The sequence below is a fragment of the Betta splendens genome, chromosome 1, assembly GCF_900634795.4.
Source record: "Betta splendens chromosome 1, fBetSpl5.4, whole genome shotgun sequence".
NCBI lineage: Eukaryota > Metazoa > Chordata > Actinopteri > Anabantiformes > Osphronemidae > Betta > Betta splendens.
In genome coordinates this window covers 3,410,088-3,436,938 of record NC_040881.3, presented here as the reverse complement: position 1 = coordinate 3,436,938, position 26,851 = coordinate 3,410,088, and the positions used below count along the sequence as shown (strand labels likewise).

The 26,851-nt window shown below is 42.7% G+C and overlaps 4 protein-coding genes across 6 annotated transcripts; 1 reads left to right on the top strand and 3 right to left on the bottom strand.

The window, feature by feature from the left end:
* Positions 1-796: 796 nt before the first annotated feature.
* Positions 797-2,798, bottom strand: thumpd1 (THUMP domain containing 1). Its single transcript, XM_029150914.3, has 5 exons — positions 2,341-2,798; positions 1,937-2,102; positions 1,776-1,861; positions 1,502-1,664; positions 797-1,416 (listed from the first exon to the last, which is right to left on the bottom strand). The coding sequence occupies exons 1-5, from the start codon at positions 2,542-2,544 to the stop codon at positions 1,097-1,099; spliced, it is 939 nt and encodes a 312-aa protein (XP_029006747.1). The 5' UTR covers positions 2,545-2,798; the 3' UTR covers positions 797-1,096.
* Positions 2,799-2,852: 54 nt separating this feature from the next.
* On the bottom strand, positions 2,853-6,881 carry eri2 (ERI1 exoribonuclease family member 2). Of its 3 annotated transcripts, none has more exons than XM_029150882.2 (9): positions 6,666-6,881; positions 6,456-6,520; positions 6,293-6,373; positions 6,082-6,209; positions 5,808-5,970; positions 5,457-5,557; positions 5,129-5,210; positions 4,956-5,044; positions 2,853-4,655 (listed from the first exon to the last, which is right to left on the bottom strand). In XM_029150882.2, exons 1-9 carry the CDS (start codon positions 6,686-6,688, stop codon positions 3,267-3,269), a joined length of 2,121 nt encoding a protein of 706 aa, XP_029006715.1. In that variant the 5' UTR covers positions 6,689-6,881; the 3' UTR covers positions 2,853-3,266. The 3 variants fall into 3 exon arrangements, with proteins under 3 accessions (XP_029006715.1, XP_040927944.1, XP_029006723.1); XM_041072010.1 differs by having other exon boundaries at positions 5,829-5,970; XM_029150890.3 differs by lacking the exon at positions 2,853-4,655 and having other exon boundaries at positions 4,804-5,044; positions 6,666-6,864.
* Positions 6,882-7,017: 136 nt separating this feature from the next.
* Positions 7,018-13,249, top strand: LOC114855580 (RNA exonuclease 5). Its single transcript, XM_029150860.3, has 19 exons — positions 7,018-7,295; positions 7,941-8,201; positions 8,320-8,446; positions 8,532-8,652; positions 8,836-8,943; positions 9,046-9,134; positions 9,262-9,377; positions 9,501-9,639; positions 9,973-10,067; positions 10,147-10,249; positions 10,378-10,466; positions 10,732-10,840; positions 11,190-11,300; positions 11,392-11,529; positions 11,771-11,863; positions 11,974-12,322; positions 12,396-12,586; positions 12,952-13,061; positions 13,143-13,249. Exons 2-19 carry the CDS (start codon positions 7,948-7,950, stop codon positions 13,195-13,197), a joined length of 2,397 nt encoding a protein of 798 aa, XP_029006693.1. The 5' UTR covers positions 7,018-7,295; positions 7,941-7,947; the 3' UTR covers positions 13,198-13,249.
* Positions 13,250-13,448: 199 nt separating this feature from the next.
* Positions 13,449-20,310, bottom strand: parn (poly(A)-specific ribonuclease (deadenylation nuclease)). The gene is made up of 26 exons (XM_029150902.3): positions 20,155-20,310; positions 19,788-19,865; positions 19,636-19,715; positions 19,398-19,465; positions 19,004-19,085; positions 18,836-18,896; positions 18,099-18,267; positions 17,932-17,994; positions 17,807-17,845; positions 17,696-17,738; positions 17,519-17,599; positions 17,335-17,391; positions 17,146-17,223; positions 16,972-17,015; positions 16,843-16,885; positions 16,495-16,570; positions 16,299-16,409; positions 16,126-16,195; positions 16,003-16,058; positions 15,840-15,926; positions 15,691-15,765; positions 15,426-15,600; positions 15,180-15,307; positions 14,750-14,816; positions 14,502-14,662; positions 13,449-14,269 (listed from the first exon to the last, which is right to left on the bottom strand). The coding sequence occupies exons 1-26, from the start codon at positions 20,171-20,173 to the stop codon at positions 14,223-14,225; spliced, it is 2,058 nt and encodes a 685-aa protein (XP_029006735.1). The 5' UTR covers positions 20,174-20,310; the 3' UTR covers positions 13,449-14,222.
* Between the last annotated feature and the right edge of the window lie 6,541 nt (positions 20,311-26,851).

The following is a 26,851-nucleotide window of genomic DNA, read 5'->3' as shown; positions in this document are numbered from 1 at the left end:
TTGTCAGCAGGTCGCGCTGATTGGGGCACCTGAGATTCCCTGGCAAAGCAATTTGTGAGTTGGAGCCGAATGCGATGCAGATAACGACAGGCAGGTCACAGCTACAGCTCAGTCCGAGAGTAATGAGCCGAAAAGGAATTCACCAAGCTATAAAAAAACATAAATATATGTTTTCCAAAATCCCTTAGACGGTTTTATCTGTCCACCAATGGAAATGTCTGGAAATGTGGGAATACGCTCAGAAGAAAACACTCCAAACATGAGGTCTGCACGCAGGCCAAGGTAATTCTACAGAAATATCTTTTTGTATATTACATGGACTAAGTAGATATGAAAGGAAATTAATCAGAAGAAATCTTTCTATCAGTTGTATTAGCAGATTTTCATATCTCCCACAGAATGAATGTAAAACATTTTTTTTCTACTTCATGTTTAGTCCTTTCAAACATGCTGAGCTAATATGGTGAACACTGCCTGCAAAACAAACAATAAGAAGAATATTGTGATTTAGGTCTAGAGACAAAAAAAGATGTCCAGATATCTACAAGGCCAGGCTCTACCGCCATCGTCTGGAGCAGAGGAGAACTACTCCTACAGGAAGGAGGGTGATGATTGAGCCGACATAAAAAGTCCAGTCCATTGTTTAACCACGCAGCCACATCTGGACACAGCTGTTTCTGTGGGAGAAGACAAGCAGCCCAGGTCTCTGGAGACATCTATACTTTACAATATCAAACAGTTCCTATGGGAGAATAGTGGTAGTTTTAAAAGGACAAAATCAAACCAGACAAAAACATTCAAAAACAGAGGCGGATTTAATTCACTATGAAATTGGTTTCTGTGTGACACACAAGTAGACCTGAACCAGACTGTTTTCTCTGACGTAAAATGTCAAAAGTAAAAGTTTATACAAGCACTAAATAGTCAAGCTGTAGAATCCAAATATGTAGGTTCAATAAAAAAAAATAACAGCTCAGTGAAACTGACACCAAAATATCAATTATCTAATTTTCTATCTGAAGACAACTTATATTTGCTTTGATTCTTAGGTTTAAAACACAGACAGACATTTGAAATCAAACCCTCCAACGATCGATTATTCCCCCCCGTCTTCACCTTTATCACCATCTTCACAGTCCTGCTGCACAGTTTTGGAACTTTGCTCTTCACCTTTCTTCTCTTCTTGGTTGGTTTCAGACTTGTGCTCCTGCTCTGTTGGCTTCTCATCCACTTTGGCTGTGGCATCTGGCTTTGGAGCGTTCTCTTTTATGATTTCCTGAACATTGTACTTTCTATACAGGTTATAGTCTCTGACCACACCAAAACAACACACAGTCTTGATGACTTCCACTATTATGGTCAGTTGTGGGTCATTAAAATTTACTTTGTTCTTTGGGTTCAGCTGGTCCACAATGCCTTTAAGAGTAAAAACACACATTAGAATTTGAATTTAAAAAATATATGAGCAGAATATTAGCTGGAAATCCATAGTCTACACTACCTGCGATCAAGGCGATGACGTCGTCTCTCTTGTTGTGGCTGCTGTTTCGTGCCTTAAACCTGATCTGATACGTAGCACAATTTGGTTTTCCGAACCAAGGCTCCAGGAAAGTGGTCAGGTACTTCACTATATCATCCTGATAAGCCCTGCATGTTCCAGAGACCTGCATTAGATCAAAACAAACAGTGGAGAAGACAGTAAGAATGTTAAAGTAAGAATGTTAGATGCTCAACGATTGAGCTGCACAAATTGTGACTTGAGTTGAGCTCCTCACTGGTAGCATGCGAAGGATCACGCGGGACTTCTTCTTCTTGGTGCTATGGAGATCCGACAGGATGTGATGAACTAGTTTGTCAGGTTCTAAAGGAAGAAAGGAAAAATAACGTAACCATAACACACAGCCCACAACTAAAGGGGCGTGGACTGAATGCGTACCCAGGTTTTGCGTCCTGATGAAGATGATATTGTTGGCGCCACTGTCCAAAGCCTGGAAGCGCCGCTCCTGTTTAGCTCCAGCCGCTTGTATCTGCGCCACTTCCTTTTTCAGTGCAGCATCAATGTCTTCTTCTTCACTGCTGCTGCTCCCGTTATCATCCTGCTGCTGCAGTCATGAAAGAGGCAATTCGATAAAACACTTCTCCTTTTCATACATGAAGTGACATCCATAATCTTTATTTAGATTTAGTAAGTTAGCCTAAATTATTAAGGTCTATCTTTGCAATTACTTTCTGGTGTTGATCACTTTTAAAGTCTGCACAAGCTTAAACGTACGACCCACAGACTGACAGGTCTAAACAGGTCATACGTGACCTTTGACCTTCCCATAGCCTCGTACCAACCTCGGGCCCGTAGACCTTGTCAGCGTATTCATTGAGCAGATTCAAGGCCTCCGCCATGCACTTCTTCTCGTCCATGTTGCATGTGATGAGGATCCCCCGCATGCCCACCTCCAGCTGCCGGGTGCCCTTCCACCTCTTGCTCTGCTGGCCGGCGAGATACCGCCTCTTGTTCCGTTTCCTCGACTCGTCCTGCGCGGCTGACATTTTCGCTGTTTGTAACGGAGCTTCAAGCTCAGGAGCTGCTAGCTACTTTCGCCGTTCTTGCTTTGGTGTCAGTCGCTGTCTTGGCGGTCGACGCTGAACGTTGCTGGATCTTGTGCTCGCAGTGAGTGGATTTATACAAGTACAAGGAACATGTGCTCAAGCTGCGACTGTGGAGTCTCGTACAATCACAACATATCGTTAGCACGTTTTTGGTTTGCGCTGTACGGCGGCTGAGGAGGGACAAAAGCCTGTGCAAAGGCGAACTCTAACGCAAAACTGAAGCAAATATGTAAATTAAAAAGAACGACCACTGTATTACGCAACATTTAATTTGTTGTCCATAATCAAATGTATATGCACACACACACACAAATACACATTAATACATAATTAATATATCCAATAAATATTGTGTAAAATAGCAACTGCATATATATCCTAAAGATCATCAACACGATTAGCCATCATTACAATGATTAAATCCAGATTTCATAATTCCATTTTGCATAATATGAATTATATATTGGCTCTTTATTTTAACCATTTGACCCACATTATTCTTGGGTCAAACAGATCTTCTTTTCATTATCTAGTGTGGTTTTTTTTTCAATTCTGAAAGTATTAAACCATGAACACACACAAAAAAGGTCAACAAACAAAACGGAAGTTAGTTATATATCACTACTTCAGTGTGACTAAGACATGATGAGGTTTCTTACATGTTAACAGCTTTTTCTTAGTCTGTTTTGTGGATGACAGTCCACAAGTGAATTGAACTGACAGAGTGAAACAGACGATCTGACGGGAGGACCAGCAGCCAAACTGCTCCCTGACAGAGATGACTCCCATTTAAAAAAATCACACCCCTTCTGTATCCTGCTTCCACTGCCCGATCGGCGGACGGGACAGCAGTAGAACCCCCGTCCCTGATTGGGACCCCCATTAGATACAAGCTGTCGCTTTGCACGACGGCCGCATGCACACAGCGGAGCGGTGACCTTCCCTCCTCCCTGGAATTTAAAAGGAAGGAAGGATGAAGAGCTGGTAGACGAGGATCGTGTGTTGGTTGACAGTGTTGAGAGGACATTGTTGGAGGTGTAAAGAGAGTTGCATGAAGAGGGATGGGAGGGCGTTGCAGCCTGCTTTGTTACGTCAGTATAGATGGTGAAGGAGGATTTTGGAGCTGGTCTGTGCTTCTGTTGAGAGACTGGTTTGGGTTTGGCAAACACATTAGGGGTGGAGGTGTTTTCTGGGACAAAAGACTTTGGCTTAAAGGGAGAGGGTGTCTTTTGAATGTTTTTTTGCTGGTTGGTTTCGCAGACCAGAGGAACACTTGTGTTTACAGCAGAATGTGTATTTGGCTCTGAAACCACAGAATGCTGCCTCATCACATGTGGCTGAGCCGAGGTAATAATATGGGACCTTGACATTTTTGTGGGTACATGAGTGGTCTTCATCCCAGGTCTCACTTTGTCACTTATTGTAAACAGATTTCTTGCTGAATATGAACATTCGGGCTCCTCCCACACGTAGCATCCACTGTCAAAAGCTGAAATGTACTCAGTATCATCAATAATATCATCACACTCTAATACAACTTCATCATATGACCCACATCTCTCTGTTTCCACTAAAAGTTCTCCATTGTCCTCGAGTCCGACTGTTGCCACGGTTTCTGAAAGTTGTTGTGGTTGAGGCAGGTTTGAATAGCCGTCCAGAATAGTAGGACACAGAACCACACTGTTTCCACAATTACTATTCGGAGAGATACAGTTGATCGTAACTGAAGAGGAAAGATTTGCCGTCTCCTTCTTGACTGACCTGCTGCTGCATCCCCACAGTGAAGTATTTGTACCATTAAGCAGCGTCTGTGGTGAGATCAGGCTCTGACAAACATTAACATTAACAGGCGCCAGAGCTGAATTTAAGTTTTCCTTTGTGTCTATATTAGTAGTAATCTCTGAATATGAATTTATGTGACATAACGTTAAAGGACTCCTGGATGATGAAGGTCTATGAATGGAGAGAGGATTTTCCTTTTTGTTGGTGCCTGGGTTTTTCTTTTCATCTGCAGTAGTGTTTCTAAACATGGGCTTGACTGTTGATGATGCCTGTGACAAGAAGATAAATAATAATTAGTAGTTCATACCCTTCTTTCTTCTCCAAAGTTGTGTAAAAAAATTAAAATAAAATATCCAAAAGCATTAAGCAATCAACGAAGATTGACGAAGATCATGATGTTTAAGATTTTCCACAGTCTTCATTTTACATTGGTTTATTTATATAACTCTTTACAGCTCATACATTAAAATATTTGTGTCGACTCCATTTTTATCCATAAACGGTTTGGCTTGAGGAGACGGAAGTTTGGAGATTTAGGAGATGGAATGAGTCGCTGAGCGACCACTCACCCTCTCCAGACTCCTAGTGATTTTCATTACACATCCATCCCTCATCATCCTTGACGCCAGCTTAGCTGTATTTCGAGAGTCATCCAGACCTTGATAATAAAGAGTTAATAGTAAGTATTTATGAAAAACAATAAACGTTTGAGACAAAAACATTATAAAACTTTAAACTGTACCAGAATGTTCTCTTCCTGAAAACTGTATTCCAAGATCCTGAAGTGCTCCATTAAGACCTTTGGGTTTTCTGTCGTAAAACAGCTACAAGCAAAAAATAATGATTAGGTAATGAACTACAACAATAATGCCAATATGCGTTAGTGAACTTGTAGTCTGAATAAAAGATTTACATAAGTGTTTATCCAAAAACAAAACCTAATATTTTACTCTTGGCTCTGATAACTAAATTAGGTTCTGTACATTTTAAAAGGCAAATCAATTATAATGAAAATAACTGATAACGTGATTTAAAAAAAAAAAACAAGTTTGAGATTCTTCGACACTTACCCTGTATGTGCTTCTCAGGTCTATCCAGCTGTTCAGTACATCAGGTTTATGCAGCTGCTTGCGTTTACATTCGTACTGTAAACAAACTCCAAGATCCCAGTCTGATACGCAACGCAGATGGATACAGTAAAAGTGAAACTGCTTTGTTTCACTAAACGCATGTGTATTATCCAGACAGTGCATGTGTAGTAGAGTTTATCATTATTTAAATAGTGTTCAAGTTTTTTTATTTTTGTGATTGTTTATGGAATCTTATCCCAAACACTAAACACTAAAAGCATGGAGGCTTACAATGCTTATGCAGTATGGCAAGACGTTCTAACCATATAGTCAAGCAGGAGAAACCCTTACCTGACCACGTGAGAAACGTACACTGCTTCTGAGATGGTGAAGGTTCAGAACTTCTGTGTTGGCTGCTGGGAAACACCAGTCCCATCTCACGCTGCAGATGCTGCAGCCAGCGGCTGAATTGGGAAAGACAGATCTGGAGGGGAATTCCTGCCTCAACTTGCCTCTATCAGGAAATACGATGAAACCTCCAGATTAAAAGGCACATCTACATGTAAACTAACCGACCTACACAGTGCAGGGTGTAGGAGCAGTGATTATGCCTTTGGGCACTCACCTGTGTAATCCCTGTGAGCTCAGTGCAGAACTTGGACAGAATGGGGTGCTCCTGGGGTTGAACATATGTGTGGAACTCAGACTCAATTTCTCCTGTGGATGTGTTTAGTAGAACAGCAGGAAATTCAACTGCAGAGAGAAGCAGGTTGTCAAGAAATGAGTTACAAGATAAACTATACACTTTAAAAAGCAAAAACAGCCAAGTTTCTTACTTATCTCTTGGCTGTAATTGGTTTTCTCTCTCCAGCAAGTCGACTCAAAGTCAATCACAATCAGGTGTGAAAACATCTGATCTAAAACAAAACAGACAGGTTTGTACAGTTTCAAGCGTGTAAAAAATTAACGTGCCGTCTAATACTAAACAATCATCCTTACTTGATACCGCGGACTTCTTTGTCCCAGCAGAAGTCTGACTCCGCTGCCTCAACAGTCCCAATTCTCTGCGGAATGACGGATTATGGAGTAAAATATTAAAATCTAAATTACTGTCCGTCTTTTTTCTCTTCGTTATCTCCACATCAACCCGAGCAAGTGTTCAATCTAAATCCATTTGACTTCTGTGTATGAGAACGATTAATTACTTACTTAGCCAGTTTCTTCGTAGACATCCCCTGGGCGTAAATTTGATGTACCAAATGAGTTTATGTTGATAATATGTGAGCAAAAGTGCACCTTATATAACATAAAGTCCTCCGGTCCGGCTAACGCCAACTACTATGCGGGGCAAGCAGCTATCGCGCTGATTTTTAAATATGATAACTCTGAGCTCGACTAGTTTGGACCGCAAGGCAACACAATCGACTGCCGAAAAATGATCGATCGTTTAAAGCGAGGAATTGACCCTGTTAATACAAGTAGTGTACTTCCGCTTTTGAACGTTTCGATGGAAACAAAGCATGCAGCGCCTGCTTTACTAGCGTTTCAGTCAAGGAGTAGGTAATTAATATTAATGCTTATACACGTGTATTAATAATTGTTTATAGCCTTCGATATAAATGGTTATTTAGTTTACTACAATTAAATTCGCATTAAAGTGCGTGACAACTTAACTCACCTGGGCCCGTGACTTTATTTTTAAACTCACAAAACCGGAAGTACATGTCGCGTTTGTAACTTCTTTGTTCAACGTTCAACGTGCATCACTGCCATGTGTTTTTAGCCCGTCGTTGCTGTTAAACAGCACGAATTAGGATCTCAGAGCAACAGCAACATCTGGTATTTACACATTTCTATTCTCTTCACTTTGCTTATTTGTATAACGGACACTAATACTGACTGAATCTATAAATGATCTCCACTCGTGATTTCCTGTGAACTGTTCAAAGCTGAAGCTACATCAACATATTGACTCAGCCTCATACCAAGTCAAATCAATTCAACTTTATTTACCTATAAAACTTAACACGCCGTTGTACGAAGTAACAAAGTAGCTTCTAATAGACGTGTCAGGAAGGGATGCCAAACATTAACATGAACTTTGTTTGTTTTGAGACAGTCTACTTTTCCTTGCGATCAGTGTTGCTTTATGGTCTTTAATATCTTTAAATCTTTAATACTTATGGACTAAATAATTTATTTAATAATGGATTAATGCATGCTATTATGAAGTAATAGGCCCTTACTGATTGACATTAATCCCTGAGTTGTACATCAGGAAATGTTTTAAAAAATCTTATTTAACATGGTGAATAGTATAAAATCTTGTTCTAACTACCGTTGGATTTGCAGTGCACCCACCAGGTGAAATGTTTTTTTTAACCAGTACTAATATAACGTCCATGTTTTTACACACCCTGTAGTAGCCATAGCAGCAGTAAGATAAGTGTAATGTAATTACAGTTACTAGTACTTTTCGTCCAGCTGTAGCATGGAGCCTCCGTCTGCAGCATCAGCCCACAACAAGAAGAAAAGGAAGATCTTCGCTCCCACAGCAGGTGCGGACGCCAAGAGATTAAAAACTGAGCAGGGAGGAGGGAAGGTGGTGGAGGCTACACAACCACTCCACTCACCAAGGATCTCTGTGCTGCTCCACCGCCTCCAGCAACCAATTACACTAAAGGACCTAACACAGCTGCTGCATTATGCTGCACTGGGGAAAACAGGTGGCACGGAACAGCCCAGGTAACCGCTTTCACTGTAAAACCAGATCTACTTTATCTACTCTCATCATATGAGTCCCTGTGGTTTACTTACGTTTTCCTGTGGCTCTGCTATTCTTTTTTCCCCGCATCTCTTCTAGTTGGTGCCGTCTTCACCATCAGAGGAAGCTTACCGGTGTGAACGTTGTGATTGTCGAGGGCCTGACCCAGGTTCACTTTTACAAACACTACCTCACCATGCGACACCTCAGGGACAACTACACCACCGTGAGGAACCATCAGAAAGTCAGCTGATACAAACTGTAATGGGACAACTTGTATTTACAGCTTTATGTTTGTCTGACTGTTACAGAGAGTCACATTCACTCCAACATCTAACAACGTAGCGTCTGAAATCTTTAGCAGCGAAGTTCCTAAATCAGACGATCCCTCACTTTCCCAAGTCCTTAGTGGAAACAGTGCACTGGACAAAGGTGAGAATCATGTGGCAGATGTGCTGCCATAACCTTAATGAATTTACAGATTAGATTACTAGTCTTTAGCTGTGTAACAGAAAAATGTTGAAATGACATCATCATTATTGTTATTTTGTTGATTCATGTGTCTGTGGTTGTGTTGTCTCTAAGTAAACTGCTTTTATTTATTCACTGCTGTAGCACTGAGGAGCCATCCAGTAATCTCCACGTTTGGGGTTCAGAGGAAAGGACTCACAGCATATGTTCTCAGCCAGGAGGAGATGATCAAGACACACTACCCTGTCAAAGGTGAGTTGCTTTCTGAGTAAACTAACAGTCGTATCCACTCCGGAGTCAAAGATCTCTCTCTGTTTTCGTCTTTGTCACGTTTTGCTTCCTTCCTTATTTCAGGTTTGCCAGGTTTTGAGGAGTTCGTGTTCACAGACTGTGTTGATTGTGTGACCGATGTTAGCCCTCTGTACGGACTCGACTGTGAAATGGTGAAAGGCTTTCTGTTGTGTATTAATTTCTTCTTCCCAAACTAAAGTCTAGTTCTACTCAATATTGTTTCTGGGTGTTACTACATTTCCAAACAAGAAATTACTGGTTAATCATTTGTTGTTTCAGTGTCTGACAGAAAAGGGGAATGAGCTCGCCCGTGTTTCTCTGGTTGATAGTGACGGGAACTGTGTCCTAGACGAACTGGTGAAACCTCGGAACCGAATCCTCAACTACCTCACAAGGTACACACACACACACACACACACACACACACACACACACGGTATTATTAACAACCAACGACACATACTATGAAATGTTAAAGAACCTTCCTGTGGCCTGTGTTGCTCGGCGCTTCCTGATAGGTTCTCTGGTATCACTGCAGCCATGTTGCGGCCAATCACGACCACGCTGCGGGATGTTCAGGCGAAGCTCAGGGCGCTGTTGCCAGGCGACGCCGTTCTGGTCGGCCATTCGCTTAACAACGACCTCTTAGCTCTGAAAGTGAGTAATTAGTGACAGTTGAGTTCCACCTGCAGCAGTTCTTAATCACAACAAGCGTGAGTTTTGCACACGCCTTCCTCCTCCTTGTGTTTTTGGGGTTGCATGAATCTTTCATGAACTTGCGGCAGGTGAAGCTTTGCATACTTAAAAGCAGAGACGTTGGAGAGAAGTGTGCATTTAGCGAGAAATGTCAAGCTTGTTTTCCTCCGCGCCGGTCTCGCAGCCGTTGATTTCCTAAATGCCACGCTTCTCCTCCATTCTGAGCTGTGTAACTTTTTCTTTTGAAATTCAAAGTCAGCTTTGACCGCGTTGCGTCTCCGTCGTTCCCTGCAGCTGATTCACCAGCACGTCATCGACACCTCGCTGCTGTACAGGAAGAACTTCGGCCAGAGGTTCAAGCTCAAGGTCTTGGCTGAGACGGTGCTGAAGTGAGTTGTCTGTCTCCCCTCCTCTTGTGCGCGTCTGACCCACTGTCACTGCTAGTTTACGTTTACACTCGTGTCCCAGGAGGCAAATCCAAACCGAAGAGAGGAGGGGACACAACCCCATCGAAGACGCTGTGGCAGCGCTGGAGCTGGCCCAGTACTTCATCAGAACCGGACCTCGCGAGGTAACGCCTTCACCACTTTACTGACTTGCTCTGGTTTCCTAAATATAAAGTCATTACTAGTCACTCAACATTGTAATGACTCTGGAAATCCCCGCAGTAAAGTTACTGACACTGACACCTGTCTACAGGTGGTGCAGCGGCACATGGAGGAGCTGTGGGGACACACAATAGTGGAGCAGCCCCCTGACTGTGCGTCTGCACCCACTCCAAGCCACAGGTTCGCTTTTACACCAGTGTAGGAAAACAATTCAAATAATGATTTTAAATACTTAACTGCTTAATCCATTTCAGACATGATCTGAAAAGACAGTTCAGCTCAGTTTGATCAGCTTGTCTGATTTTGTATAAAATCTTATCAGGGTTGATTTTGTTACAGAACCTTTTCCACATAAACCAAAGACTTAATGGTGTTTAATGCCTGATTGCCTCATTTCATATTCTGCTCTATTAATACTGAACCTATGAATTTCTGTCCTGCGCAGGTTTGCTGACGTCCTGCAGCGTCTCGGCCGGTCTGTGGCCTTTCTTGGAAAGCGCGCTGACATCAGTCTGGACTTGTCCAATCAGCACTGGCACAGTTCTGACAAAGAGGTGATGTCTTAACTCTGGAGAACGTAGAACCTGGATGTAGTTATTTGGGCCGGTTTGCTCAAGTGTTTTTGGGTCTGTTTATCACAGTAGGTTGATTTGATTTTCAAGTAGGTCACAAATAGAGATAATCACAACAGTTTTATTTTATTTTTGACCTAAGTTTTTGAGCTACATAAACATTTATCACACTTGTGACAAACAATTGTTGTAGTTTACTTTGTTCATTTCACAGGTTTGCTTTCTTTTTGCTACACAGTTATTTCCCTGTTTGTCTCCCATCGATTTAGCTTCTTGTTTTTACCTAATTCGATCCTCTCTTAAACTCTGAATTTGTCTCCTCATCCCTCAGGTTCTGGCCTCTTTCAGACAGACCAGACGCTCGTTCCTCTCAGTGCTCCAGTTCTCATCCTTCTCAGACCAGCAGAGAAGCGCCTCTCATCAGGAGCAGCAGTACCAGAGGGTGAGTTGTGCTTTCACAGCCTCGTACATTCTCGGTGTGTGATTGTCAGAACCAGAGACGTGTGTTTACTGTGTGTCTCTTCATCTGGCAGGCGTCTGCAAACCTGCGAGACATGTGCGTGGTTTTTGCTGGGCCCTTACCCGCGTGGTTCACAGAGAGAGATGCAAGGAAGCTGTTCACCTGCTGTGGTCCGGTTCGGAAAGTTAAAATGCTGAACACAGCTGTCAGGGTATGACTCACCTGTAATCATGTTTAATTCTACATCTAATGACCCTTTTAGAAGTAGTGATAATTAGTAGTGTTTAGCTTAACCTGAGCATCTGTGAGTTCTTATATATCTTGTCTTTAGTTGACCGTATTCTGTATCCAGCAGAAATATTTTCTCCTTTAACTCCCATTCATCAGGAGCTGCTCAATTGCTCCTTTGTCTTTATTAAACACATTTATCCCTGTCGTTGGTCCTTGTCCAGGTTCATGCAGAGATAGAGTTTGAGATGCTGGAGGGAGCTATCCTAGCTTTAAAAACTCTGAATGGACTGGACCTGCAGGGGCAGTCAATCAAGGTAATTGACTCACCTTTTCCTTTGAATCCTTGTTATTTATTGTCTTAGGTTAAGTAAAGCAGCAGACCACTGCAATCTGCTTTATCACAGCGTGTGTGTGCATTTTCTAGGTCCAGAGGCCAGTTTCTGAGTCTGTGCTGGACTTGGATCTGACCATCGGCATGTTGATGGATGATGCGCTCAACCGCAGTCAGCTCTACACTGTTAAATTAAACCCTAGTGTAGCCGAGTACATACAAACGTTCACAAAGGTCAGTGGACACACATTGGATGCGGTGCATTCTGGTGGCACGACAAACGGGCTGCCTCCTGCTGATGTCAACGGAAAATGGCTGCAGTGCAAAAGCTCAAGATCTAAACTGTCTGAGGAAAAAGTCAGAGAAAGCTTTGATCACTTTGGTGTGGAGAGGATCGTTCTGCCTTCCAAGCCTGGAAAACCTGCAAGACATGCATTCATGAGTGAGTAGACAGTCATCGCTCCCGGGTTGTTGGAGTCCACACAGCCTCCACCTTGTTTGTCTCTGCTTGACAGAGTTTAAGGGTTCTGAGGAACAACGCGCTGCTCTGAGCTCTTTTGAGGATCTTTGGAGGCAGAATTACCTCGTCTGTCCATCCCTGACTCCACACCACTTGTCTTCATGGAGTGCCATGGCAGCACCGGTGACTGCATTGGATGCTGGGGTGGAGGAGGCGGCGCGGTTGGACGTGCCCACCAGCGCTCCGGTAAAGAATAGTTGTGGAGACATAACCTCTAATCCAGTGCTTGGTCGAGGACACGTTTGTTGATGAAGCGACCTGTGTTTGCTTGCAGCGTTGCCTTCTCTTGCTTTTGCATTTTTGACATTAGCTTTTATATCAAACAACTGAGCCTGACAGAGCTCACAGATGTTCAAGGCTGATCAAACTGTTCTGATTTAAATATTGCCATGATGTATTATTAATTCTCTGGCCAAAGTTGACTGATTGGAAAGATCCAAACATTTTGTTGTTTGCGATGACAATATGCACTGAAGTGAAAAAATATCAAATCACAAAAGATGCGCTTAACGCAGGAGTTGAAAACAGCAATGTTATCATGTAATCTGTAGGACCAGGTAACAGAGGCTCTGATGAGGAAGTTGGACCACCGCCTGGGGAAGCTCTTCAGATCTCTCCCAGACGACACGTTGTCTGTGGTTTTGCTGCTCGGACAGAACAGGTGAGGACAGTGTGTTTGGTTGTTAAAAACTAGCCTTTTAAAACAATAATCTGTATATTTTTTTGCGCCTGTCTTTACCAGTGCCCACATCTGTCGCCATGGGTTGTGCTTCATTGAGATCAAGGGAAGGTCTTAAAAACATCAACTCTAAATAAACAAAAATTAATAAATGGACTTTTAAAGATTAACAGCAAGTGTCACTTTTTTGATGTAGCATTTAAAAATGTCTGAAATGCAGAATGAAGCTCCTATAAATCATCCTAATGCTTCACTAGTCTGGATTCTGCTACCAAGCAACAGTAATGAAAAATCAAATCATCCTTGTTGCTTTGGAATAAAGGTCCTATTTGTATGAAGTATTTTGTATAAAACAGACTGGAGCAAAGATACTAAGAAACATTCTTTAATTTTTCCCCTTTCCAGGGAAATATTTAAGGATTTTTAGACTTTTTACAAAATGTATTTGACTTTGTAACGTTTACACTTTTTGCATTTGGACAGTTTCATATTGTTACAGGTTGGCACAGTTACAAAACATTTGACACAAAAAGGCAAAGGAAAAATAAACAAGCACCTCTAATGAAAGGGTCAAAATGCTACCAATAATAAAGATCTCATTATTGATAAGCTCGTGTGTAATAAAACTGGTTGAACTGACAGAACATAATTCTTAAAAATGGGGAGAAGGTTTTACTGCATTAAAATACTAATTACCCTGACATTTTCAACTTTGGGACCTGTCAAGTGGTATTTAATGAAATGGATTCACAGATACAAGGAGAAAAACTATCTCCCTCACATGCACAAACTCACACTCAAAAAGATAAGACTAATTAGAGGGGACAATAAAAATGATTTCAAAGTGACAGCATTGCTGGGGTGGTAGATTCCAGTCGGAACACAATAAGTAGATTTCTTCTAAAAGAATTTCATTAGTGGTGTATGTGTGTTTACCCAGTAGAGTGCTACTCTAGTAGCATGAGCTTATGGCTTGTGTTCGCTTTCAATAGTCCAGGCAGGTAGATTGGCTAGTAGCACTGGACGTTGTGTCCACAGCTGTTGAGTGAGGGAACAGATTTAGGGTATGCACCATCTGGAGTGTCCCAAGTGCTAAAGACACCGAGCAGGAGCTCCGTGTGAAACAGTGGCCTCCCTGCTTCGCTACCAGACCTCAGGGACCTCAAACAAGGATTTTGTAGATGCTGCTCCTGGACAATACAAAGAAAGGAAGTTAATTATTGTATTGGGAAAGCTTACTTCAGCAGATTTAGGCCTTTGAATCATAGGGTTGTTGCCATGATAGTGTGTGGGTCTATGGCCCAATGCTGTTCTAAAACACTTAAAGTATTAAACATCCAGAGATTATAGGAAGTCTAGATCTAACTGCATTATAAGTTTATAAAAATCGCTAAATCATCAATAGAGCAACACCACACACACCTTCAGACTTCTTTTTCTTCTTTCGACCTTTCCTTCCCTGGACTGTTGAGGCTTGTTGCCAGGTAACCGTCCCATCAGCATCGATGCCTTCATCTGAACCTGCTGGATTCACCTCTGGATCATCAGGGGCTGGACTTGAACCCCCTGAATCAGACGAGTCTCTGCAGAGCACAGCAACCATAGAAAGACTTAAAATCAGTACAAACTGTATAAAGTAACAGGATTATAGAGCAGCATATCAAAGTTACCTTGTCCTTAACCAGCCCTCCGATGTCTTACTCTCCACTGCTTCAGCATTTGACTGTGCACTAGCATCTAGAAAACACAACACGAATGTAAAATACAGTAAAGCTGAGGGCTCAACATTTAAAAAGGCATAAACTCAATGTTCAGCATCAATCAGTCTTTCAACCATACAAAAAGGAACAAGCACTTTTGATACTAGTAACGGTTACTGCTCACGAAGAGCTATGAATGAAGCTTCAAATAAATCCTGTCTTTTTTCCCCAAAACCCCCGATCATTACTCAAACAAAAGTCTGTAAATCCATCTTCTCAGTTTTAGTAATGAGTTTTATTTAAAATACCGGCTGTACCCTCTACTAAAAAGGGACTTTTGTAGAGGAAATCTGATGCGCTACACAGCAGTTAGGAAGTAAGTACATATGCATTCACACACCATCAGTTTTCATCTTCTTGCTGCCTGTGCTATCAGGGTACGAGTAGTGGCTCCAGCCATCTGTAATTACTGCATCTCCACTCCCTGGTTCCCCCGGAACGGGGCTGATGCTGCGTTTCCTTAAATGCCTTAGAAAAAAAAATGGTTACACATTATATAAAAGGATGTGTGAAACACCCAAGTAAGAGGTTAAAATGCTAATTATGCATGATAAAACCAATTTATTGTGCCGCAGTCTAGATGTACCTGGGGTATCCAAAACCACTAGTAGTGGAGGAGATGTAGTGAGGTTTCACCCAGCTGTCCTCTCCCCAGGATTTGGGCATCTGGCCAAGCTTCTCCTTCTCTTGTTGCTTTCCTTGGATGTACTCTGCATACGTCTGTATCCTATAGCTCTCTGCATAGCGGCTGGTGTTCATAGCTGCATGACAGATGCGATGTCAACAGCCTGCTCCACCATTTAATGTGCAGAAGAAACGCTCCGTCTGAGGCGACAAGGTTTCAGACTTACCTATTTGTACCTGGTCTGTTTGACTTAGAGACACGAATGCTGATGTGTCATCTATCCAGGACACCTGGATGTTACCTGAGTTAATAAGGAAAAAGAAAATGTCTTGTTCCAGTTTGCTGAGATAAATAACAGGTAAATCCATGTCTTACCAAAGGCACTAAAGAGCTGGTAGAGGTCACTGGTCTTCCATTCTTTTGGGAAGGTGACATACAGGACGTGGTCTCTTTTGGGTTGCACTGTATAAACAGAAGAGTTTTAAACAGGGAAAACTGGAAGGAGTAGTGAAGAGTTACATCAAGGTATATTACTCACAATCTGGTCCTGTGAGGTTGAGGTAGGGAATGTCTATGATCCTCATCAGAAACAGTCTGCAAAATAGAAAACCGTAAAAAATGGATTGTATTTAAGAAATCTGCAATTAACAGAATCACTCACTTGTTAAAGAAAGGCTCAATGAGTTTGGAGCGAGCCGAGATGTAACCTTTGGGTGGAGTCAAGAAAGTACCTGTAAGGACAGAAGGGTTTAGACCGAGCAAGACATAAATTCAGGATTTCTGTACGTTCAAAATAAACGGACCGACATTTGCATTTATTATTATATTTATTACCCAGGTAGTTGGCCATGGAGATGAAACACAGGCCAGTGATGTAGGCATCATACCCGGCCTCATGGAGTTGCTCTTGGGCCGTGTCATAACTGGGGAAACCCTCTGCAGTTTCTAGACCAGTGAAGACAAAGAACAATGAGTCAGGTGGTTCTGTTGAGTGAAGAGAGTCCAGCCAAAGTCTAGTTCAAGTACCCACCAACTAATGGTGGCTTAAAAGGGCTCTCCTTTAGCTGTTTCTCCAGTTCGGCCAAAGAGGTGCAAGTAATTACCTCCTAAAGCAAAAAAAAAAAAAAAACACAACATGATACGGTGAAAGATGCACACAGTATACAAGAAGGGCACTGGTCAGGCCTAAGAGCCAGATTCAAACAGGCCAAACTTCAAATAATAAGCATTTACTGATTAAGCATAATGTTTCAAAGCTGTTGACCCAATTATACAGAGCAGAAATCAAACTTACAGAATGACAGACTTCCAGCTGAACAAATTACCCTTACACCATGTGTTGAGTCTGGTATTCTGTTGCAATGATAGTGAATCTTACCTTGAAAGGCTGAGTGGAAGCCATTAACTTTGTGTCCAGGAGCCTTAGAAAGAATAGTAAAATACGATGAATAACAAAGAATCATCTGCTGAGAAAATAAAGTTAAATTTAGCAAGAATGACTTCTTACCTCGGAAAGACACACATAGTAACCTCTTTAAAGTCTTGAAGATCCTTTAAAAAAAAAAAAAAAAAAAAAGTTGGTCAGAGCTTTAGTGTGCTAACACTGCTATTTTATGTAGAACAGACTGAATACTGAGCAGCCGAGGGAGCCCAGTGCTTAAAGCCCATGTTTAGTGTGTACCTCTGGCAGAGGGCAGTAGAACTGATGAATGGTGTGCATCACATCCAGCAGCATGTTGTGCCCAACCACAAGTTTACCCTGCGTGTCAGAAAAGGAAATAGTTTTGAAACCAAAACCATAAATGTCTTGTAGAGAGATGACATTTAGTTCAAAGTCTAGTGCTCTAAAGTTATGAAAAAGCCAACTCACAGATTTGGAGATAGCATGAACGACTCTAGAGAAGCCAACAGCGTCGTTTAGCTCCTCCTGTTTGGGATCGATAAGTGCAAGTGTGTCGTTAGAACGTGGTACATTCCTCGAAAAGGCATCAGGTTCTGCAGTGTTTGGATGATCTTCTACAGGACAGTGCTGGTCTGCTTCAGACCAAACCCACCTGTTCCTTCTCTAGTTTCTGTTGTTCCCTCCTTTTTCTCTCCTCTTCATCCACTTTGCTGATCTGAATGACTCGCTCTTTCTGCACACAAACATGACAGGCTTTCACAAAGAATCCATACAAAAGCAAACGCAAAATCACAACAAAACAAACAAAAAAAGTACACATAACCCTAACCTTTTCTGTTTCAATGGTTTCCACATGAAATCCCTTTGGAAATCTGTCAGGACAAAACATTGTTAATAAAAGCAAATCAGCATAAAAACAGTCCATACTGGTGAAACTTACTTCCAGTTCAGTGTCTGGTATATCAGCTTTCTCTGAAACCTGGTAAGGACAGATGGACATAAATAAAGAATGTGCATGATACATACAGATTTAGTGGCCATGTGGCATTTCGAGTCACACATTACCCAGTGCATGGCTCCAAGACCACGGTCTTCTCTGAGTTAGTGGAAAGAGCTTCAACCTTCTCTCTGTTGGGGAAATTTTTTTTTTTTTTTTTTTTAAATGTGGGCAACATCTAAAGGAAAAGCGACTGAACTGCCAGAGAGCGCTCCCGGCACACTGTAACACTTACACCACCCTGTTGATGAAGTCTTTGTGTTCCTCAGGTACGTGTGCAGGGCCTTTGGAGGACGACGGCGAGATGTAAGATGGAGTTCCTACACCATTAGCATGCTGATTCCTTCTTTCCTCCGTCTGCTCCCTCAGACGGGCTTCCTCTTTGTGATTTAAGTATGGGATGCCTTTGAGAACCAGAAAGACACTAATTTTACTCTCCAGAAATCTAACAGATAAACAACCCAGCAGACCAAGAACACCTAAAAACTAACTATAAACCAATTTATCAAATCAAGCAGTGTCCTGTAGTTTCTGTTCTGGATGGTCTACTGTAAGCTCAAACAAAAAGATTTAAAACAAAAAAAGGTTTCATTTCTCAGAGTTGTCAACCACAACTAACACTTTGAGGAAAAGAATACAAGCAGGTCAGAACAACAGTGCACATGTGCCAAGCTTGTATACTTTATGTCCAATTACAGTTTAAGATGTGACAATAAGCAGCATAAAAGCTACCTGCATGTTGGAAATAAATGCCTTGTACAAAGCAGCACAATGTCTAGCACTGTCTACAGAAAAATGACCACTCCAGTAGAAAGATTACAACAGGCATCTACACATAATTAAACCTGATTAATCGTTCTACACCAACATTTGACACTTGGCACAAAGAAGTAGAATCGGCTGCTTTTCAATTGCTCAGCATTTGTTGGGGCTCAGCAGCGCCGGCAGAACTACACGTAGGGGTCCACTCACCATGACAGAAAACCTTGTTGAAGTCAAATCCCTGACTGGCCAGAAAATCAATACTGGAACTCTGAAATGACAAAAATGAGATTCCGTTTATGCTCACGCAGCTTGGAGCCAGTCTAGTGTTGACATTTGACTTTTCACAGCTGATGTGAACAACAGTAACACACTTACTTGGCAGATGAACTTTATGTCAGGGGAGGTTCTGTTGAATGGTTTAGGGAATATATAAAAATTAAAGGTTTTTGTGATGTACCTGCAGAGTCAGGAAACAGAAAGGAAGGATTAGTGAAACCTTTCAGATAACTGGCAGTTCAATTAAACTACCTAGTGTGAATTCCAAATCAAGGCTGGGTCCTTGTGACTATTCTATTATCTAGTCAACAAGCACTTTTGCGTCTGCATTGCTTTCTGGAGCAGCTGATGGTACAAGGAAAACAAACATTTGACTTATATGGGTGCTGCATTGAATCTCGCCTCACATTTGAATGCAGTTAAATGCTGATGGGGGGATAAAAATTACTGTTTTTGAAACAGTAGAGACAAGTTGACCCAGAATATGACTTACTTTGACTTGGACTGGTTGTACTTGAATGTACACAATCCAAACTGGAACAGCAGAAAGTCCATGGAATGCTGGTGGACAGAGAGAAAGCGCTTTAATGGGATCAAACCAGCTGCAGGAGCAGAGACTTTAAAGCCTCAGATCCTCCCTGTACATTCAGCTCTTGTTTGCATGACTGGAGGACAGCGTGTTAGTGCGTGAGCACCAGCGGCTCCGCACGGCTCCATCCACCGGCGCTGACCTTTTTAAGCTTGGTGTAGCGCTCCTCCGGCGTGTCCAGCCCGTTGGTTAGTGCACTGGCATTGGGCCCGTCGCTTATCCCTGAAAACACGAGCACAGGCGTCATCCTTCGTGCGCGCGCACGGTTTCTGTACAGATCTTACACACGGTTACCTGAAAACTCCCCATCGATGGCGAGGAAGTCCGCCTCCTCTATGGCGCTGTACACCGTGGTCAAACAGTCTTTGTAGTCTGGAAGGGGACACACGGCGTTAACGTTTGCATTTTAATATCACAAACACCGACAGCGTGATTGGGAGGGTGTGTTTAACAACGGGGGCGAGCGAGCGGAGCAGCGGCCGCGCACCGTCCCCTGCAGCTACGCGTTAGCTAGCTAGCAAGCTAGCTAGCTAGCGGCACAAACGCTGAAACTGACACGACGTTACAGGGCAGAGTTACGCGTAATATCGGGCTCCCGCCGCGCATTCTCCCGCCGTGTGCGGAGACGCAGACGCGGAGAGGGCTCCGCGCGGCTACTTACTCCTTCGTGTCACCTCCATCCCCGCACAATGAGCGAACCCGGCGGACAGCTAACGCTAGCTCGCCTCCGTCAACTGGCTTTTAACCGATTTACAAACACTTCCGGGGCCGCAGCGTGGAGCCCGAACGCTTCTATTACAACTAGAAATAAAACGCGTGCTTTCTTATTATTAAAAAGTGAATGCTGGTGTATAAATGGTTCTGTGGATAATTATGATGTGAGCTAATTAATCACGTTTTTTCCACAATAAAATTTTATTTTTTTTATTTTACTCGTCGACTCCTTTTTATTCTGCTCTGTATTTACCGGACAATTATGATTTTTGCTTTTAGACACGCGAGGATAATAATAGTATAGGCTTTTATTAACAATAAAGCAGTTCACTCAATCAGTATGTGGTATTAACAACCTACTACCTAAAATGTTAACTAAAATAGATATGTATCTTGAGTAAAGCATCTGAAGTGACATGACAAATGAAATGACAATGAAGCTTCTTAATTAAGCTCGCATATTTATATTCAGTCGTGAAGAATTTTACTGTTTGAAAATTAATTATAATTAATTTCAAATGTAAAATCTCCCAACATTAAACCTGGGAATGTTCTGAGGCTCACACTGGACTGTGGGTTTATCTGCTTTATTGCTACAGGTTTGAAATCCCTGACGTTGTGTAGCAGGTCTCTGAAATCAGCCTGGCAGTGCAGCTGTGACTGACTTTCAACCAGCTGCTCCCTGCTATTACTGATTGTATTGTAAAATGAATACAAAAGTTAAAAAAAGTCTTCTCCAGGAGGAAATCTTCACAGTGAAACACAGGGGTGAGATGTTCTCGCCATAGAAATGTAAAAATGACCTTTCCCCATGCTTGGGCAGGAGGGGGGCTTTTTATTCTTTATCGAAGGCTTCAGATTTAATCTCTAACGTTTTCTCCACAGACACAAAACTGACAGAATCACATGCAATTTACTGCCACTGTATATTTTACAGTAAGGTTTTTAAACACAGCTATTGACACAGATAATGAATATGTGTTTACTCTAAAACATTATTATCCTTGAGGATTTGTATTTTGCATTTAGATGTAGTACAACAAGCAGAACAGTGGTATCAGCATTAGTATTAACAACGACATTCTGTCTCACAGCAAACAAGACGTGCAGAAGAAACAAACCCCTTGACGTCAAGGAAAGCTTTGTGGCTAAAAACAACAGACGCAGCAAGAATTATTCTAAGAGGTGTGTGTACAGATTTAATTATGGTCCATGGGTGGACTAGAGACTGAGGAGCATGTGTGTGTTAGTCCGGAGGGTTTGAAATCACAGTGGATTTACAGGAAGCTTAAAGGGAAACAACCTTTAAAGCGTCATTCAGATCTAGTGCTGAACAGAGAATATACTCAGCTGAAAAAGAAAAGATTAGTCACAGTTTAGTATTATTGTCTGTCACACTTCAGATAAGCCTGCAATAACATTGGGGCAGCATATCCACAGATGGTTTCACCAACATTGAGACGTTGTGGTCAGTGAGTCAGTGATAACACACTCACTCTGACGCGACCTGTTCTCTATCAGTCTCCGCAAATCAATTTCCCTAAAAGCTGTAAAGAAATGCACAACAGAAGCAGGAGCATCATCTTATGAAGAGGAGATTCGTGGCAGCACCGGGGCGTCAGGCTGCTGCTTTACCTGAAGAATCCCTGAGTCTCAACACAAACGCTGGGCTGAAGATGAAACAACAGCCTCAGGCTGCATTTAGATCAGAGACATTAAAGCTCGCTGCACGCGTCATTTTCTTTTGTTCCTGCATGTTTTCTACAAATGTTCATCAACAAAAGATTGTATTTAATATTAGGCTACTATTGTTTTTATTTGTATCTCGGTGGTCAGCTGTTAATTTGTGTTGTATTATTAATTAGCCTGTTCTAAATGACGGATAAGGTTGTTTATAGTATCATTAGTAAGTACATACTTAGTAAGATTCATTTTGTTTATTATCCTTTCTAAGAAGCTGAATTGCCTCTATTGTTGTGAATAATTAGATTTACCGGTTTAATTTATAATTTACATCCAGCACACGGTCTGTGAGGCTGAACAAAGAGCACAAATGTTTGGCTTATATTTTGTGATAAGCAAATGTATTTTTGATGGGATTTCTGAGTTACTCTGTGTTCAGACAGGTCGTGAAGGGACATGAAAGGCTTCTCAAATGAGGCAGGTCGATTCTTGACAAGCTGATAATGAAACAGCAACACCAGGGAAAGCTTTGTGCTGGTTCAGGTGGAAGTGTAAAAAGCGCCGTTATCTTTGCCCAGCTTTCATCTCCTCAACAGAATGTGATGTTTCAAAATCGCAAACAAATCAAAACAAAGAGTGAAAGTGTGTTTGTTAGACGTGCAAACCAGTCAACGTGCTGCCCATCATGGACTGGAAATGCAATGCAGACTGGGATCTGCATAAATCCTTGTTTTCATATATAGTGTAGTTCTCAATTGCTGCTGATTTATTGTTCTTATTTATTGTTCTTATTCAGCTCATTTTTCCAATAGCTTTAGTTATTTATGAAACAGACTGGCATCAAACAAATCGGCTACTTTTAAAACACTGTCGACACCGATGGTTAGCGTGGTTGATCTCATAACAACTTTCTCAGTTTGTTCTCGTATTTTAGATGTCTGTTAGTTTCTGGCTGATTTAATGTAGCACCGTTTTTATTCTGCAGTTTAGCAGCTTGGTGTGTTTTAGGGCCGTTTAAGTAACTGGTGGTTTGACCACGTGGTGGCGCTGCACTCCTTCACTTGAGATATTAAATCGCTTCAAGTCCTTCCCCCTCTCTCTCTCTCTCTCTCTCTCTCTCTCTCACACACACACACACACACACACACACACACACACACACACACACACACACACACACACACACACACAGCTTCTGTTTTTTTATCCTTTTTCATCAAAGCACATCGTACCTTTTACTGTCAAAAGCAGCACAATGGGGAAGCCATACGCTGAGGCCGAGTGGGGAAGTGAGTGAAAGAATGGAATCCAGCCACAGTGATGAGGGGATGGAGGGGGGGAGTCAGCAGGGGTGGGAAGGAGAAAGGTAGCTGCAACTCAAGGGGCATCTGTGTGAGTGTACCGTTTATTTACTGTGCTTCATTTTAATATGTTAGTGAGGACGCCAGGGTCGGGACGGACAAGAGGCCCAAGATGAGATACCCAGAAATGATGTTAAACAGGAAACAGGGTGAAGGGGCAGAGGTGGAAACCAGAGACAATGTGTGGTTATGGTGACAAAGGTTCAACCTAGGCTGTCACACATAGAAGTGTAGAGATCCAAACACACACTCTCTCAGAGGGGAGCGCTCTGCTTCGTAGCCGACCCTGTCACTTGTGTTATTGCTCTTCTAATCATGCGTGAGATTAGGCAGCAATACACAAGCAAAAACCTGCCTTTGACACGTCTTTTGCCATTTCATCTCACACACACTGCTCCTCCCCCTAAATAGAGACTGATTTGCTTCCAGGCCAAATCGAGGAGAGAATAAGTGTGGTTTGTCTCTCCGTAATTGCAGGGTGGGGACAGGGAAGAAACAGACACTGTGAAAAGGATGAAAGTTTTCAGAGTTGGGAAAGTGTAGCAGATAAGTAAGAACAAAGAGCACATTGATGGCAATTTAGGCAGAGGAGCTTTGCTGGCTGCCTCGCTCTGGTCTGGTTCTTTGTTTAAGGGGAACTTGTGGGAGGATGAAGGGTTTGACTCGCATGAAAGGAAGAGCCCCAGCGATTCTCCGCTGTGGAGACAAGGAGGAGAAAGTCTCACTGTGAGCGGTGCGGCTCACAATCCGTTTAAAACGACCCGGATGCGATCAGGGAGGCGATGATGATTCTGAAATTATTCCTGATTGTCTACAAACAAACTCAACGCACGGCGTTTACTGTTTAACGCACCAAAGTTGTCTGAGGAAGAATGAAACAGCTCGCAGGCACACAAGGATAAAACAGGCTCGTGGTTTTATTCGAGGCCAGAGCCCAGAAGTTGGAAGTATTTGTAAGCAATAATAAATGGACATAGCATAAACCACAAACCACAAACAATGGTGCACCAATCCATTCTACGCTAACAATGGAGTAGGATCTATTGCATAGAGCTCGTATGTGTGGATGTGCAGGTGGTACCTTCAGGGACACGCGTATCTTTATCTGGAGCAGCTAAACAGTCATGCATCCGTCCGCGCTGAGAAGGGCGGGTGTGGCTGATGTGGGAAATGCTCAGCCTCCTAATTATACACATTATTTTTGGATGTTTAATGGTGAGCCAATGTGACACAACAGGGCGATGGGAGAACCTGTACGAGGTCTGTGAAGCAAAACACTAAAAGGGTTGAACCACTGCAGGGGTCATTTCCTTCCCCTCATCCCGTACGGAGACACAAGGAGTCCAGTTCCTGTTTTACAAGGCTGTTATTCCTCGGATACTGATTTACCACATGATGCTTATGGAGGACGATGTGAGCTGGTGGTTTTGACTGAAACACACTCATTAGCATCAACACTTTGGTGACTAGAACCATAAACAGACCTTTATGAACCCAACACACACACACTGACACAGAGCTGAGCATTGGATGGCCACAAGAGCTTCAGACAGACAGACAGACAGACAGACAGACAGACAGACAGACAGACAGACAGACAGACAGACAGACAGACAGACAGACAGACAGTTTGAGTTTGCTCTGTACTGTTACGTTCTCTTTCATCATCCAGCTGTGTGGAAAAGAATGCATTCATTTCTCTCTCTCTCTCTCTCTCTCTCTCTCTCTCTCTCTCTCTCTCTCTCACACACACACACACACACACACACACACACACACACACACACACATGCACAACTTAAAAAGTAATAGCGCGCTGAACAGATTGCGTTCATTGAGTTTCTGTAGTTCTGCTAACAAAGAGCTTCTTGAGTTAAGGTCAAATTATGAGTACGCACTCATCTAACGTGACATTACAGTTAGTGGCCCTTCAGGACAGTGAGACACAATCAGTCCATCTGAGTTTCAGCTTAAAGCAGCATTTCTGTGTTGCCACTTCATTTAACTGAAAAATGGCTTTAACGCATTGCTGGATCTATATTTTCTGGCCTGTTGTGACTGGATAGACAAGATGGATTAATCCATTTTTCATCTACACACAACATTTGCTAAATTTAGAGAAGTCAAGGACAAAAACATCCGTCTTTTCCCATTAGCTGAGGTAACTGCTACGCATGTAAAACCTGCTTATTTATACGGCTTTGTGCTGTGGCTTCAATAATAGAATCATATCCTATTTACCTCTAGAGCAGCCTCTGATAGAACCTCAAGAATGACGGCAACACTGTTTATTCTGGAGACGTCTTATTAAAAACCTTCCTTCGGGCTGAAATTCGAACAAAGCCGGTTCACACAATGAACGGCAGCTGCAGCTATTAGCTAATGGGCTGCGATGGTTTCCCTCAGACCTGCAAAGGTCAACACTGTCAACATGCCTCGTTATTGGTCAACTGCAGTTAAAGACACAATTATCAGCCGCTTTCAATGAAATCTAACAGAAGCATCAATGTTTCACGCTGAAATGAGCAAGACGGAAGGTGCTCATTCAGTAGCAAACTAGATTCTGGAGACTGTTCCTCCATAAAACTTGAGTAAGATCTTCTACTCATGCGCTAAATTGAAACAAGAAAAGAACAAAAACGACAGGGAAAAATTATTACTCCTCTGACACTTAACAATCAACAGCGGAACCATTGTGGCTCAGAAGCGTCAACAACCTGCTCTGGGTTCTAACGAGGCTGGCACTCGTTCCTGCAGGATCTCCGTGTTCCACAACGGTGAGGGAGGAGTTCATCTGTGGGAGGTTTGGAGCTGACAGTCACCGTGAGCTCTGTTTTTCCACTGTCTGACTGGATATGTCGCGTATCTGCACAGCGTGATCAGACCTCCACTCAATTCACATGTGAAAGCTGCACCTGAAGAGTTTCTCCAGCCTCCTTTAGTTGTTTTTGACTGAAAAGTCCTGGACGACGTTCCCCTTTACCATCTTTCAGTTTGTGACGGCTCCGTCCCTGAGAGCCCGACCAACCTCCACCTGACTCCCACCCGTGTGGGAGCGCGGAGCACTCGTCCTCATACATCAGCCTCTGCAGCCTGGTGACGTGAGCGTCTGCAAATCATGAGCGCCGGACGGTGAAGGTGGCTTTTCATCACGAGCAGCTGATCAGAAGCCGGAGGAAAACTGGGTTTTGAAGGCGTGCGTCTCTTTTGGGCCCAGCGACCTTGGAGAAATCAAACCATCTGGGACCTCAAACGAACGAACCGGTGGGAACTCACTGACTTGACTGTTTGTACGTGGCCCGCGCTCTTTTGTCCTGTCATTGCTTTGTGCTAGTTGGGCTTTGATGCCTTCTCTCTGTGGCCGCGTTCGAGCGTTGGTTCCAGCACAATAATAGCTCGCGCACCACGGAGGAGCTGGATTGTTGTATGTGATGCAAAATAGCATGAAAACTCGCTGAGTCATCGTTTATTAGAGGCATGTGCATGTCAAAGTGCCCTTCAACTCTCAGACACACTCTCCAGCAACTTTAACTCCAAGCGCCGAGCCTGTTCATGCTACGCTAATAATGAGTTGTTTACACTGGATTCATTTGAGTGTTT

Bases quoted from the DNA above. Each gene is read 5' to 3' on its own strand.
- LOC114855580 (XM_029150860.3), top strand. From the start codon at position 7,948: ATGGAGCCTCCGTCTGCAGCATCAGCCCACAACAAGAAGAAAAGGAAG. The intron at 9,378-9,500 runs GTACACACACAC...GCTTCCTGATAG, and splicing joins ATCCTCAACTACCTCACAAG to GTTCTCTGGTATCACTGCAG. The intron at 10,068-10,146 runs GTGAGTTGTCTG...CTCGTGTCCCAG, and splicing joins TTGGCTGAGACGGTGCTGAA to GAGGCAAATCCAAACCGAAG.
- eri2 (XM_029150882.2), bottom strand. From the start codon at position 6,688: ATGTCTACGAAGAAACTGGCTAA. The intron at 6,210-6,292 runs GTAAGAAACTTG...TTCTCTCTGCAG, and splicing joins CAATTACAGCCAAGAGATAA to TTGAATTTCCTGCTGTTCTA. The intron at 4,656-4,955 runs GTGAGTGGTCGC...TTCTTGTCACAG, and splicing joins TCACTAGGAGTCTGGAGAGG to GCATCATCAACAGTCAAGCC.
- parn (XM_029150902.3), bottom strand. The intron at 19,466-19,635 runs GTCAGCGCCGGT...TCTGTCCACCAG, and splicing joins GCTACACCAAGCTTAAAAAG to CATTCCATGGACTTTCTGCT. The intron at 17,392-17,518 runs GTGGGTTTGGTC...GATCCCAAACAG, and splicing joins AGAAACTAGAGAAGGAACAG to GAGGAGCTAAACGACGCTGT.
- thumpd1 (XM_029150914.3), bottom strand. From the start codon at position 2,544: ATGTCAGCCGCGCAGGACGAGTCGAGGAAACGGAACAAGAGGCGGTAT. The intron at 2,103-2,340 runs GTTGGTACGAGG...TCATGACTGCAG, and splicing joins ACAAGGTCTACGGGCCCGAG to CAGCAGGATGATAACGGGAG. The intron at 1,862-1,936 runs GTACGCATTCAG...TTCTTCCTTTAG, and splicing joins CATCAGGACGCAAAACCTGG to AACCTGACAAACTAGTTCAT.